General features: G+C 39.8%; 1 protein-coding gene across 3 annotated transcripts in view; it reads left to right on the top strand.

Moving 5' to 3' along the window:
* Nucleotides 1–14489, top strand: part of ATP8B4 (ATPase phospholipid transporting 8B4 (putative)) — a 214187-nt gene that overhangs the window by 193136 nt on the left and 6562 nt on the right. For all 3 annotated transcript variants that reach the window (XM_036932085.2, XM_036932083.2, XM_036932084.2), the window contains exons 24-26: nucleotides 4843–4926; nucleotides 7698–7943; nucleotides 13876–14014. In XM_036932085.2, coding sequence (XP_036787980.2) covers nucleotides 4843–4926; nucleotides 7698–7943; nucleotides 13876–14014 — 469 coding nt within the window. The remainder of the gene's footprint in view (nucleotides 1–4842; nucleotides 4927–7697; nucleotides 7944–13875; nucleotides 14015–14489) is intronic.

Here is a 14489-nt window from a genome sequence, read left to right as displayed (position 1 = left end):
TTGTCATTTTAAATTATTAAACCAGCATACAAAATTGTACTTAATATATCCTCCCAACTATATAAAACTATGTGAAGTAAAAGGCCTTTAAGGAAACTTACCAAATAATGCCATCGATTGAAATAGGTGCTTCCATGGAGTGGTCAGTTTTCTAGAAGCTGAGATCAGAGTAGCAGGGCTGGAACCTGGTCCTGACACTCAGCCAGCAGTTCTCAGGTTTTGCGATCTCAGGACTCTGTCTATCAATATTTATCATGTCAAAAATTAAAATGGAGAAAAAAATTAAACATTCACTTATTTGTTTAAAAATTCATTCAAAATAATGAGCCTATGATATGTTTACTAAATGACATGTTTTGATGGGAAAAAAATGTATTTTCCCAAACCAAAAATGAGTGAGAAGAGTGTCATTTTTTATATTTAAGTGCTTGGTATTTGGCACAGTAGCTGGGTTCTCATTCAGCTGTGATATCAAAGTCATAAACTCATACAAAAATGAGAGTGGAAAGGACAAATAAATATCTTCTTAGCATCATTGTAAAAACAGTTTTGACACTGTGGATCCTCTAAAAGTTGCCTGGACCACACTGTGAAAATCTTTGTCTTTGAAAGCTGACTTTGGGCAGCAGTCTCCTAGTTTTGATGGGCCTGGGTTTTCCCACCTATAAATTGAGGGCTGTTAACAGTACTCATAGGGTTATTGTGAAAATTAAAGAGTCAAGAGTAAATAGTAAAGCCCTAAAAATACTGCCTGAGTCATAGTAGGTGCTCAGTAAGTATCAGTCAGGTTTTTTTTTCTTTTTGTTGCTGTGATTCTGAGTGGCAGTAAAAACTCTTCCAAGAAATTGCAAAAACTTACTTACATTTTACCCTCACTGATTTTTCCCTTTCTGTTCTCTCTTGCACCAGTTGTGAAAGGAGGCTTAAAATCTGAGTGCTAACTTACAAATGCTATTGTCAAATAACTGTAGGTTTTAATGCTAGCCTGTTCATGATGGCGATGGCACTTGATTCCGGTCCATCACAGCATAGCATGTCATAATTTGCAGATTCTCTCTTTCTTCCTAATGCCTGAAATCATCTCTTCTTAGCATGTGGAAGAAGGGTGGTGGATGAGATGAAGGAAGAAGTGATTTGACAGCTCCAGGTTCTGCCTGGGGCTCCCAGACTCCAGGTTCACTGCTTTCCCCCTCTCATATTTTCCATCCTGCAATTGTGAAATGAACTGATGTACTTGAGGGATGAAAGTCAGATGCCGTCATCAAATAGTTGAGGTTTTGTATCAGCTTCTGCTTTTTTTTGTGGGGTGGGGGGGACAGGGGTGAGTGAAATTCTTAACCTTGGTTTCACAGTGGAATCACCAGGAAAAACTTTTAAACTACCAATGCCTGGATCGTTCCACCCTCAAAGATAGTGATTTAATTGTGGTGGTGGCACAGATGTTTTTTAAGTCCTCCCAATGCCCAAAGTCTCACCAGGCTGAGACCAAAATAGAAGGCTGTGTGTATTCTTTTTTATTTGTAAAATATAACATACCTACAAAAAAAGTACCTAATACGTAAGTGTCAACTTAACAAATTGTTGTAGAACAAACACCCAGGCAACCATGATCCAGTGCAAGAAACAGAACATTGCCCGCCCCCAAAAGCTCCCCTTGCCTTTTCTCAGTCACACCCCTTTTCCAACTCTCTAGAGGTAACCATTACCCTGAAAATTTTATAATCATTTTGTCACATAATTTTATATTTTTACCATATGAGTACAAATCTGTAAACATTGATACCTTTTTTTAACTTTATTGAAATGGAATCATACTTTTTTTGCCTGGCTTCTTTTGCTCAACATTATATATTTTTTGTTTCATTCATGTTTTTTGATATAGCTGCAGTTCCTTGCTTTTCATTATTCTACAGTATTCCATTATATCAAAATACCACAATGTCTTTCTCCATTTCATTCCTGAGTTTTGGTTGTTCCTGGTTTGGCACTTTTGAGCATTTTCCTACATTTCCTAGTACACGAAAGCAGACATTCTGAATGTACATATCTCGGAGTAGCATTGCTGGACATGTTTGCTCATCTGAAGGAAGAGAGAGAGGCTGAGCTATAGTTCTGGTGGGGTCTGGGGGTTAGACAGGGTTGGGTCTGGGACTCCTGCTAATACTGCTCTGGGCTGAGACCTTAGAGAAGGCTGGTTGCTCTGCTCTGAGCCATGTGCCCTGAGGATGTTGGTGATCTACAGGAGAAACATGCTCATCTGCTTCTGGTGGTTTCCTGGGACTAGAGGATAAAGTTCAATGGCCATCAAAGGTAGAGATCCTGATGGCCACTCTAGATCCAAGGTCAGCCTCCTGATAATAGGCTCACAGGCTCCACTATAAGGCAGGACAGCTGGCTGCCCCAGAAATGTCAGGCCTTCATCCTCTCCTCAGCAGCTGTTAGAAGGAAATAAACATAATCTCTGGCAAAAGATGACATGATTATAGGCCTTGAAGTAATTCTTAAATTCGAATCCTCTCTTTGATCTTGACACGTAATTTCCCACTATCTTGTCAGTTCAGTGATGCTCTGATGAAGATGCTTTTCTCCCCTCTCAGCTTTTTGCATTATCTTCAGTGGACAGTCTGGTATGAACCAATTGTTATGGCACATGCCCCCATCCTATATGAATACCATAAATACAGGCTTGTTTTAGATATCTCTGCTAAAACATCCCAGCGGGTGCCAGGGAATGCTGACAAGCTTTTCCTGTCTTAGTTGCCTGACACTCTTGTCTTCTCCTTGCCACACTGAATCTAAAATCCTTCAGGTGGCTGTTGCTGAGTGACAGCAGGAATGCCCATGCTCCTTACACAGGGCTAACCTTGCTCAGAAGACAATAATCAGTATAATTCACATTGTCTGGTGTATTGAGTGTTGGATAAAGCCACCTGTGGAGCTTCAACAGAATAGTCCGGGTTGAGATTTGGCCTTTGAAGGCTGGCCTCCAGTTCCTGTGTCCTTGAACAAATACATACCCATCTCAAGAATAAACAATAATGCTAAGACACACAGTAGTCCAAATCCAGATTTAGTGATAAAGACACCAAAATATTTTCTCTTCAATATAATCTATAAGCACAGGACATAATTCAGAGGTTTGCTGTATTTTCATAAATGTATAGAATCTACCTTTAGATTCTCTGTGCAGAGCATTTGCATTAAAGATTTCTCATTGTTTTTAGAACTTCCCTAAGAAGAAAATGTGCTTCCGATTATATTTGAAATCTTCCTTTTCATGAAAACCTTCTTCCTGTTGGTCACGTGGCCCAGCCACCTTCACCTTCCATCTGGCACCGTGACAGCCTCCCGCCTGGTCTCCCGGCTTCCACTGGGGCCCCTCTTCAGTCTGTTCTCAGCACAGCATCCAGAGTGATCCTGTTGAAACAGAAATCAGATCAGGTTGCTCCTTTGCTCGAAACCCTCTAATGTCTTCTCATTTCACTTGGGGAATAAGCCACAGTTACCTACATAGGATCCAGCTCCTTATTTCTTTAACATCCATTATTCTTCCTATAGGTCACTGGACCACGTTGCTGTCCACTGGACATACCAGGTGCTTTCTTTCTTCAGGAACTTTTCATGGGACCTTTCATTGCAGTATGGGATGCTCCTGTCCCAGCAGGCTGCATATTTAGGTCCCTTATTATCTCCAGAGCTTTTCTCAAATGTTACTTCTTAATGAGATCTTCTCCAATCACCTTATTACAATTGCACACCTTCCACATTTCCTATCTCCCTTTCCTACTAGTACTTTTTACCTTCTTACTCACCCCTCACCCCTAAAATACATATATATATATGTATGTTGATCTTATTTATTATCTGTTTCCTGCCACCATTAGGATGCAAATTTCAAAAGGAATTTTTATCTGATCACATCATGTTGAATCACCATTGCCAAGAACTTAGTGCCTGGTACATAGTGATTTCTCAATAAGTATTTATTGAATGAATGAATGTATGTGAGCAATAGAACAGACGTTGATTAGGAGCTAGAGACTTAGGCTTTAATTTTTCCCTTTGCAAGTGATAAGCTCTGTTGCTCTGTTAATGCTTATTACATTCTGTTTCTGCATCTTCATGTACTATCAGCAAAATGGGGATATAATGTTTCACATGTCTCATTGACTTTTCATGGTATTGACTTGAGGCTACTTCAAGGAAATATTCTCTCTATAGTACTCTATACATACACTCTATGTACTCTGTAAGTTCTCTACACAGGAAGTGCTCTCTATATAGGTGAGGGGATATTTTATTGTCTTGTTTATAAGTATTACTGAGCAGCTAGCTCCACACCCACCTTGCTTTAAACCATTCCCAAGAAACAGGTCTCCATTAGACCACAGCATAGGCCTGACAGTTTCATTTCTGAATCTCTCTCTCAAGATTTGAGTGGATCCTTTGCTTGTCACTTACATCAGATCATCAGACTTACACACCATTAAACACTTGAAGAATGAAATAATGTACCCTAAGGGTCCAGAGCCTTAGATGTGTGCGACATTGAGTTAGGTGTTCTACATGTAAGAACTCCTCTTATCCTCACTGCAAGTCCGCAAGGAGAGTATGGCTTCATTTTAGAGATGAAGAAACTGAAGTTCAGCGACAGTTAGCCTCTCACTAAGGCACCGGAGATTCTAAGAGGCAGAGCCTGAAGGAGAACTCATGTCAGTCTCACTCTAACATGAAACTCCCATCCACCTCGTAAAATTGAGATATTTAACTCAAGAGACTAAAACTGAATATTCTCACTCCTGTGAAAATGGTGTTTCTCACTGGTGTGTCCTTTCTTTTCAGACTGTTTATGACCAGTGGTTCATTACCCTTTTTAACATTGTCTACACTTCACTGCCTGTTTTAGCCATGGGGATTTTTGACCAGGTATGTACTTTTCTCTGTCTTTATGATTTATTTTGTATGGTTGATGACTTTTAGTGGTTTCTAGCTTCTAAGTAGAACACAAGTCATGGAAAGAGTCCTAAAAATGCATTGCTTTAATACATAGTACATGGAGCAAAAAGCCTTCCAGATATTCCACCTTCCCCAAAGAGTTCTCTGATTAAAGTTTGCCTACTCTTCTCTTAGAGATCCACAGCTCACATTATTGCTCTAAAGGCTCTGAGACATTCTGCAGGAAATAGTCTCTTTAATTTCCTGTTCGTCCAGTATTTCCAGAGCTCACATGGCTGAGCTTTTACTAATTTTTCACATAGCACCTATGAATATGGCTGAGAACTAGGGTCTTATGGTCCACACCCCGGGGAATGCTGTGTTCGCCCCTGAGAGTGTAGAGGAACACAGTGAGAGAGAGAAAATCATGGAACTAATTGTTGGAGAGCCCAGAGCTAGCATCTGCAGTGAGACTTCCTTGGCCAGCCCAGCCCAGAACAGGAACTGAGGCCCAGCACCCTGCCAGTGCGAGACGAAGGCCCGAAGCCCCACAGCCATGGGAAGAAAGGGCAGAGTCTTCTTGTGTCTAGCTCAGCGTGCTTCAGATGAGAGAAGGGAGGGAACCAATTACAAAAATGGTGGATCCTTGGCATACACGGAGCTCTGGAAGGTACTTCCTGGAAAAGAGAAAAAGTCTGGCTGGCTATGGGGAAGTAGGAGGCTAGCCAGAGGAGTTTCCATGGTATGATTAGAGCATATTATAAGAAAAAAAATTTTTTGGAAGTATTTTTAAGGAGACCAGATTTTCTCCAGGCTGTTGTTAGACCCGTTTGCTAGGCCTCATTTCTCTGGCCCGGAGTTGTCTATTGCAAAATATAAATCTTCACATTATGAGCTCACTCCCCTCTCCCCTCTGTGCCTTTGCAGTCAGTTGTAAGTCTCGCTTCTTGTATGTAAAAAGGGCAGTTTGTGAACAGCATAGTTTGTGGGATTCTACAAAAAAGTAATGAACTCCTGAAGACCTTCGATGTAAAGGATTAAGCACATTCACTTCCAAGCGCCCATGTTTACAAGTGTTTCTTGTCTTGGTGCTTTGTAGCTGCCCAGAGTGTGGAATAAAATAATAAAAATAAGGCAGTTTCTGGGAAAAGATGGTTATTGTGAAATTCAAAAATAAATATAATAAGGCCCCTTATTGCCATCAGATTGAGTGTTTGCCCCTCTCCCTTCCTGCTTTGTCAATTTCGGCCCATAAACTGATCACAGGATCATGGAATGCTATGCTGCAAGGGCTCCGTGATCATCTATGGAACTGCTCATTTTAGGAGCAAATCAAGGCTCAGAGATTCAAGGCACTGCCCTAAAGTCATACCGCCAGTAAGTGGCAGATGCCCTGCACCAGGCTGAGTCACTTGACTCTGAGGTTGATACACTATTATTATTGTTGTTACTACTATCACCCTTATTTCATTTGTTATTATTTATAGAAGCATCTGTTATTTATTTCTTATGGTGTGGCAAGAACTCTGCTGAATTCATACCCATTTAATCATGACAATGGCCTTGTGAGGGAGGTACTGTTGTTTGCATTTCTGAAGATAAGGAACTGAGGCTCAGACAAGTTAAGTAACAGGTCGAAAACTACACACCTGCTAAGCGGCAGAGCTGGGGTTTGTGCTCAGGACTGTCTGGTTTCAAAGCCTATGCTTATGTCCTCACCAGTCACTGGGCTGGGGAAAGGAGCACCCACAGCATCTAAGAGCAGAACTTCCTGAAGAGAATATGTCAGTGTCCTTCCTGGGACCCCATTCTGCAAGATCCGGGCCATCCCACAAGCAGGAAAGGGAACCTGGTCTGCCCCCCAGAGTTCATGCCTGTGTTGCTGCCTTTTCCGTTGCTTCTCCTCCATGCATGGGCCTCTGATGTCCCCAGTGGTTAGCCCTCACCAAATTCTTTGGTTTGGGCCTTTGGCTTTGGTACTTACAGTGTGGTTATGAGCATTACTTTGTTCCTGGTTGGAAATGCAGAGTCTCTGGCCCCACCCCAAAGCCGTTGGATCATAATCTGCTTCCCAGGTGATCTGTGTGCACATTAAGCTTGAGAAGAACTGCTTTAGTTTTCCCAGGACCCTGCTGGGGCCAAACACAAGTCTTCTCATTCTGTCTAAATTCTTTGTCCTGAATGCCTGGTAAAGCCATTGGAATCTTCCCTGGGTAGAACACTCAGCTCCTCAGGCTCAGCTCCCTCCCCACCTGAAATCCCACATGCAATTTCCCCCTTTCCTTGTTCTCTTCCTCCTGGGCACCCTCCTCGCCAAGCTGGGAACGCAGATTGGCCAATTCTGACTCTGTGGCTCTCTGCTGCCATCTCCTGGTCGCTATCACTCACTGCCTTGGCAATTATCATGGGACGGTTGGCTGAGCTTGATGTATTGGAATTCTGGAAGCAAGATTGCAGCTGTAGGAGAGTATAGGAAAGAAGTTTCAATTTGAAGCCAAATATCTGGGCGCAAGTCAAGTTCTGGTTCTGCTATAAAAGCTATGTGACCTCTATGAATCTCTCTCTTGGAGACTCAAATAATTCCTCTTCTATAAAATAGAGATCATTTTATCATCTTGTGGGTTATTGTGGGAGCTAAAGCAAGGTAATGAATAGTGCATATCAGGCAGGGCCTACTTTGACATGCACGTGCTATTTTTCAAAGATAGGCCCCTCTGACTTCTCCTCAAGCTTCCTCCACTGAAGTAATACTCTGTTGACAGGATGTGAGTGACCAGAACAGCGTGGACTATCCCCAGCTCTACGAACCCGGACAACTGAATCTTCTCTTTAACAAGCGTAAATTTTTCATCTGCATGGCACATGGAATCTACACCTCATTAGCCCTCTTCTTCATCCCCTATGGGGCCTTTTACGACTTGGCCGGAGGAGATGGGCAGCACATTGCCGACTACCAGTCTTTTGCAGTTACCATGGCCACATCTTTGGTGATTGTGGTCAGTGTACAGGTAACCCTGTTGGTGAAAATATCTTGACTTGATGGCTTTACAACTTTTAATATTGTTTGACTGTTGACTGATTTATCTACTTGTTGGGGGAACAAATAATCCCTAAATACTGGGATTTTCTTTTTCACTACACATTTTGAGATGAAAACAGGAAAGTTTAATATAAATTGCCAGACTGGGGGATTAGCATCAGGTTTTGATAACCTCCATGTTAATAGAATCCTCACAATAAAACATTTCTTGGGTTTGAGCATTGTTTGTAAATAGAAATAATTATACTACTGCTTCCTTTGTGTGTTTGAAGAAGAGAACTTTGACAATGATAAAAGAAAAAGAAAACTTCCCATGATTTCTAAAAGAATGAATAATTTTCAGATTTTAAAGTGACATCTAAAGTTTATTTGGCAATACACTTCTGTGGAATTATTCAAGAATTTCAGTGTTATATCTGTTGTATGCCTGAGTCTCTAATTTAGAGAAGCTCTTCCAGTCGGGATGATTTTTTGATGAATCATTGACCTCCATGAGGCATCTTGAGTTTTCTCTTTCCTTTTTAATGCAAGTGGGGGACAATATTATTAGATACTGAGTTAGGGTTCACAAAAGTAAAGTTTTCTGATCCTTTCAAGTCTGTATCTCTATGTGGATACAGTAAGCAATGTGACCTCTGTTTTCTTTTTAAGGGGCAAATATCAACCAATTGCTTAATTTTTATGAAGTTTGAGTTGCCTTTGGTCAGTCCTTCTTCTAATCTATGAAGTCCCTTTTACCTGCTCATAGCCAACAAAAGATCTCATTAAACCAGACTTTCTCTTCAAGATTCAATAAATATTTGTTAGAGTGAATGAATCAAATGTAAACATATTGCTTTTACAAGCCATCCCTGCCATTCCTTGGTCCATTAAGTCCCTTCCTAGGCCCTCCAACCTTGGGGGTTCAGCATTCAGAGTCAGACAGGTAGCATCCACAAGCAGAGCCAGATTTCTCCAGTCAAAAAGGAACTGTGCTGTTTCACAAATAAATAAAGCATACTGATGCTTTGTGAACTCTCCATGCCGAGTTCCTGTGTCATCATCTCTATTATGAGTGATACCATGCATTATACTTAATCCTTGCAATGGCTCTATGTAGGAAGTATTATTGTCTCATCTTACAGATGAAGCTCAGAGAGGGCAAGTGACTTGCCTGAGGTAACGCAGTGAGTCCCAGATCTAGATTGGAACCCAGACCTGTCTGACTCCAGGGTTGTCTGGGACACAGTCTTTTATTCCACAGTAAGACTGGTTAAAATGCATATTTTCAGGAGTATGAGAATAAAGCTTACACCGAGCATAAAGGTAGATATCAGATACTTTCTTGTTTATATCAGAGAAAGAAACTGAGAAGTTATAAAGCTGGAAGCACTGGGGTTTGGAAGAAGAGAGAGCATGTCTAGAAGAACAAAGAAAGGAGAAGTGGACGTACCAAAAGCAAACTTGGCCTTACCTCTGCCAGGACTTCTGATTTCCAGAGCAACAGTAGCAGCTCCCGACAATTGAACATTTACTACATAAATGAATTATCACTGAGATAATCTTATGATCTCATTTAATCTTCTTCATGGTCCTCTGAATACAGATACTATTCCTATTGATGAGAAAATAGACTTGTTACAGTTCAAGTCACACAGAGAGTGGCAGGCCAGAATTTGAACATAGATCTTTTGACCTCAAATCCCCACCTCCAAAGCCACATGAATCTCCCTTCTTTATAAAGTCAACTGGAAGCTATGGGCCTCTCCAAATATGTAGTAGCTACAGGGAACTCATGGTCCACCTCTTTTGTGCAAGAGGAGACATCTAGGACACCAGTATCATCCTTGAATAACATGGGAAGGCAACTGTTAATAGATGATAAAGATACATCCTCGTTCAACACCAATTCAGCTTGAGGAATATATAGATTCCCAGTTCCTGTCATTTTAGTCTAACACTTATTCTTATTTCTAGGAAGCCATGAAAAGGTCCGCTTTAGCATAGAGTTCTCAGGCCTGAGTATGTACATGTTATAACCATGAAAGCTCAGCAATTTTGGCTTCAGTCAGAAACTGCTATACTTAATGTATAGAATAATAAGCTTCAGGAATTTTGTGAGTAAGTTCACTTTGACAGCAGCATGAATATCCTTTCCTCACTGTCTAAGCTTGACTTGTCCTTGCAGTAACAACCCCCATGAAATCTGCTACAGTGATAAAATCTCGCATCCATGTCCTGCTGAAGCTATAGGCCAAACTGTATCAGTCTCTGTTAAATTTTTTTTCAGTTATTCGAATTACAAAATGTTCCTTTTCACATTTCACACAATATAGAAGTGTTTAAATAAAATGAACTATCTTCCTTTCCTTCCCCAGACTTCCCTGGTTTACTGCTGTTATGATTAACATTGCCTTAATACGTCTATATTTTTTTCTTTGCCTTGAAACACACAGACAGGTATTCAAGAAAAAGGGATCCTACTATGCATATCATTCTGTAATATGCTTTGTTCACTCGACAAGATGCTCTGGGCAGCTTTCCAAGTCAACACATTCAGACCTTAGTCTTTTTAAGAAAGACACAGAATTCTCAGGCCTCTGTGGACACATTCAGAATGTTTCTGTTCTTGTTATTGAATCCATGCTGCAGGGCATACACTAGCACATACAGTTTATGTACTGTCAAATAAATTCCTAAATGGAATTTCTGGAGTCAGAACTCCTAACTTTGACAAATCTGATGAATGAGGACAGTTATTTCGTTGTTTCCATTGCGGGGTCAGGAAGTATACATATTTAAAACTTCATTAATATTGCTATATGCTTTCCAAAAACATCATAGTTGAAGACAACAGATACTTCTTTCAGCAAAAAAGGTTTTTTTTAAAAAAGCTATTGGATAGCTACAGAGTCTTCAGGAGGCAGGTGGATCAGGGAGAGACACAGGCAGGCATCGCAACACCCAGCAACGGGGCGCGCTGTGCAGGGAGAAGTTGCTCCTGCTGTCCGCCAGGTTGGCTCTGGTCCCCCGGGGCCTGGATGCCGGGTCAGCTGCGAGGCTTCCAGAGGCATCACCTCCACCACCATGCTTGTAAATACTGGGAGAAATGTGCTGCAGTTTTCCATTGTGATTATGATTCTTACCAAGTTCTCCTTGTATTTCAAGGAGATTTTACCTTATAGAATTCAAGGCCGTATTATTTGCCATGTAACAGTTCTTGACTGTTATTTGCTCTTTGTAGATTTTATCTTCTTTCATGATAAAAGTATCCTTATTTAAACTTCAATTTTTTATATTAATTTTACTTCTTTTGCCTTTTTTAGTCTGCATTTGCTTGATATGTAAGATGGGCCCTCCCATTCATTTTCATTTCTTTCTTATCCTAGTCTGTTAGTGTTTCTCCTTTGATCAGGGAGTCAAGCTATTTTTATTGTAGTAACATATAGTTTATCTTGCCCCTTTCATGTTATTTTATGATTACTTTTCATTCTACTTTTTTATTTCCATTTTTCCTTTTCATACTTGAATGCATTGTGATTTTAAAATATCCTATTTTTATGAATAATTTATGTTTTACTAGAAATTTCTCCCTATTTTCATAGTCATTTAAATCTCTATTTCTATACTGATATACCAAAATTAAATAATAATTATGTCCTCCACCAAATGTCTCAGTATCCTATTCTACACCTTCCCTCATCCACCTCTAAATTAAACAATTTTGGAAATGTTTTTACTTTACTTCTCCCTCTGTGCCTCTACTCCCCTCTCCATCTCTTGCATGTTACTAATTTAGAATTTTATAGATTGTTATTAAGTGTTCTTTTAACATATGTTTTGACTGTTGCAATTTTTTTTCTAAATTAATATTGCAGCTTATACTCACATTATTATTCATTTAGACCCAACTATAAATTAACAAGAATCATGGCTCACCACCATTTTTAAGCTGTTCGTCTTCCCCTATTTTGAGGGCTTCATTGTGATTTAATTTTTATTTGGTCACAGTGGATTTCTTGAGTAATTTCTTCAGAAAGTGCATATAGATGATATACTTTGGGGCTCAAAGCTTTCTTTCTTTGTCTTTACATTTAAATGATATATTGGATGGGCATTAGATTCCTGAGTCAGGCCTTTCTCTCCCAGAACTTTGTAAACGTTGTTCCACTATGTCCCAGCTTTAGTGTAGCTGTTTGATGTTCTTTGGTTCTCTTTCCTTTGTAAGTAATATCTTCTCTATGCAGAAGCTTATGTTCTTTGTTTGTGGACTTCTTTCAGTAATTTGCCTAGGATTTAAAGTGCCCTCCCAATCTGAAAAATCTTTGTTTTTTTTTATCAAAGAGTAATTTCCTTCTGTCACTTTTTTGATTGTTACTTCTCTATTTATCCATTTTCTATTTCTAAATATTTGTATATTAGGCCCATTGATCTGACATCTATGGATTTGCCATCCATGGCTCTTATCTTTTTGCACATGGTTTCCATTTCTTCAAGTTTTTGTTCTCTGTTGTGAGATATTATTTCCATTTGTTTTTTCCAGAATATTAATTCACTTCTCATCAGTGACTATTGTTTTTTGGTTTCTCTATTGAATTTTTAAATTCAGAAATAATGCCTTTTTTCTTCCAGAATTATTTTCTGTGATCTAATTGCATCCCCTGAAGAGTTCTTATTATGGTTTTTTTTTTGGTTATGGTGCTTGTCTGTCTTTTCCATTAGCTCTGCCTCAATAGGAGCCACCTGTTCTTGTTTTTATTCAGTTGAGTCCTCTTAAATTGGTTGTGATTTTTCTTTACCTTCTTATATCCATACAGGTCAGGCTATTGGTGTTTCTTGAGGGTGATGGACTGACAGATGGTAGAAGGTAGAGTTGGAGAATTTGGTCTAATGTCTTGGCAGCCAAATGAACCAGAAAACTAGCATTTCTTTGCTGAGGCATGGATGGCATGTTCTCAATCCTCATGAGGAAAGAAAAGGCTGTCCTTTTATAACCCCTGCAGTTTACATCTAAGGCTGCCAGCATCCTTTCAGTGGGGCAGTATTTTAAAGGACAGCAAATTTGTAGTGGGAAGGGGAAGCATGTCTCCATAAGCAGAGAAGGCATTTACTCTGGCAGTAGGGCCCTCTCAAGCAGGCAAGAAGTCTGTGGACTTACACCAGAATTAGAAATACAAACCCTCACTTAGACTACATGAGAACTTTAAAGTGCAAAAAAATGATGCCGGAACTGACCTTTTTCCCCTGGGAACTCAAGGGTTCATATTCAGTTGGACCAATGGCTTTCTTAATTCCCCAACAGCAGCCCACTCTTTTCCAGCTGCACCGCCCCAACAAATTATTGGAAATGGGAAGGGCTTGTGAACATGCTCCCAGGTCACCGTGAATCCCAAGCTTCTGAATTTTATGCCATAAGAGGATTAAAGATTTTTCTTTGTTGTTATTTGAATAATTTAAAATAAAGGATCATTAAGAGGAGTTAGAACATTGATATAAAACAAGTTATGTCTGTATAAAAAATGGTTATGTGAATATTTATGTACACATTATAAAACACTGCACGTGCTCACTACCGAAAAAGTTTCTCCCAATAGAAAGTTTTGAGAGCAATTTGGAAAAGTAACTTTGAAATTAAAAACCATTCTGCTTTCTAATTTCTCACTTTAAAGAAGTTTAACATTTTATCTTCTGATTTTGACTCAACCTTGGCAGGTATAATGGCTTGTGGATATAAGCTCTAAAATCAAAAGTGTCACCAGAAATGTCAAGTCAGTCCCATGTGTTGAACAGGAAGTGGGAGTGCCTCTGGTTGGCTGGTAGCTAGACAGGTACATAGATCAGTTCTGGGGAAATGACACTCAATACAACGATGTCCTTTTAATCCTCAAAAATCTCCCCTTTGCACTTGACTTTATTTACAGATAGCCTTGGATACCAGTTACTGGACTGTCATTAATCATGTCTTCATCTGGGGCAGCCTAGCCACGTATTTCTCCATTTTATTTGCAATGCACAGTAATGGCATCTTTAGCATTTTCCCAAACCAGTTTCCATTTGTTGGTAAGTGAGTCCTGCTGTTTACTGGGGCCTAGTGTCATGCTATAATATATTTGTCTTTGTAATTTATTTTCTGTGCTGGGTGGGACTAGGGATAACCAATAACCTTTCTCTAGGAATTGAATGAGCCAGGCATCTGAAGGCTTTCAGACTGGAAAAGGGCACCAAAAGATTAGTTTTTGCTGTTCCTACCAGATGCAAAAATATCACTGAGATAGCTGTTTAAAGGTTCCCAATAGTCCAGGCTTTTGCAGTAGTGTGTCCCTTTGAGAACAAGAGGCATAACACATATATCAGGGATACCTGAAGGCCTGTGAAAAGTTCATGTATGATGGAGGGAAAAGAAAGAAATACTAGGCTCTTCCTTTTATGCAATATCACCAAATTCTCTGCCAAAGTTCACCTGTGGAATTTATCTGCATTTAGATAAGAAATTATGTATAGTTTTGAGCCTCCTAAAAATTGCTGGTTGTTAGTC

The sequence above is a fragment of the Manis pentadactyla genome, chromosome 11 (genome assembly GCF_030020395.1).
Source record: "Manis pentadactyla isolate mManPen7 chromosome 11, mManPen7.hap1, whole genome shotgun sequence".
Lineage (NCBI taxonomy): Eukaryota > Metazoa > Chordata > Mammalia > Pholidota > Manidae > Manis > Manis pentadactyla.
Note: the sequence above shows the minus strand (reverse complement) of the source record. Positions and strands in the feature narration are given on the sequence as shown.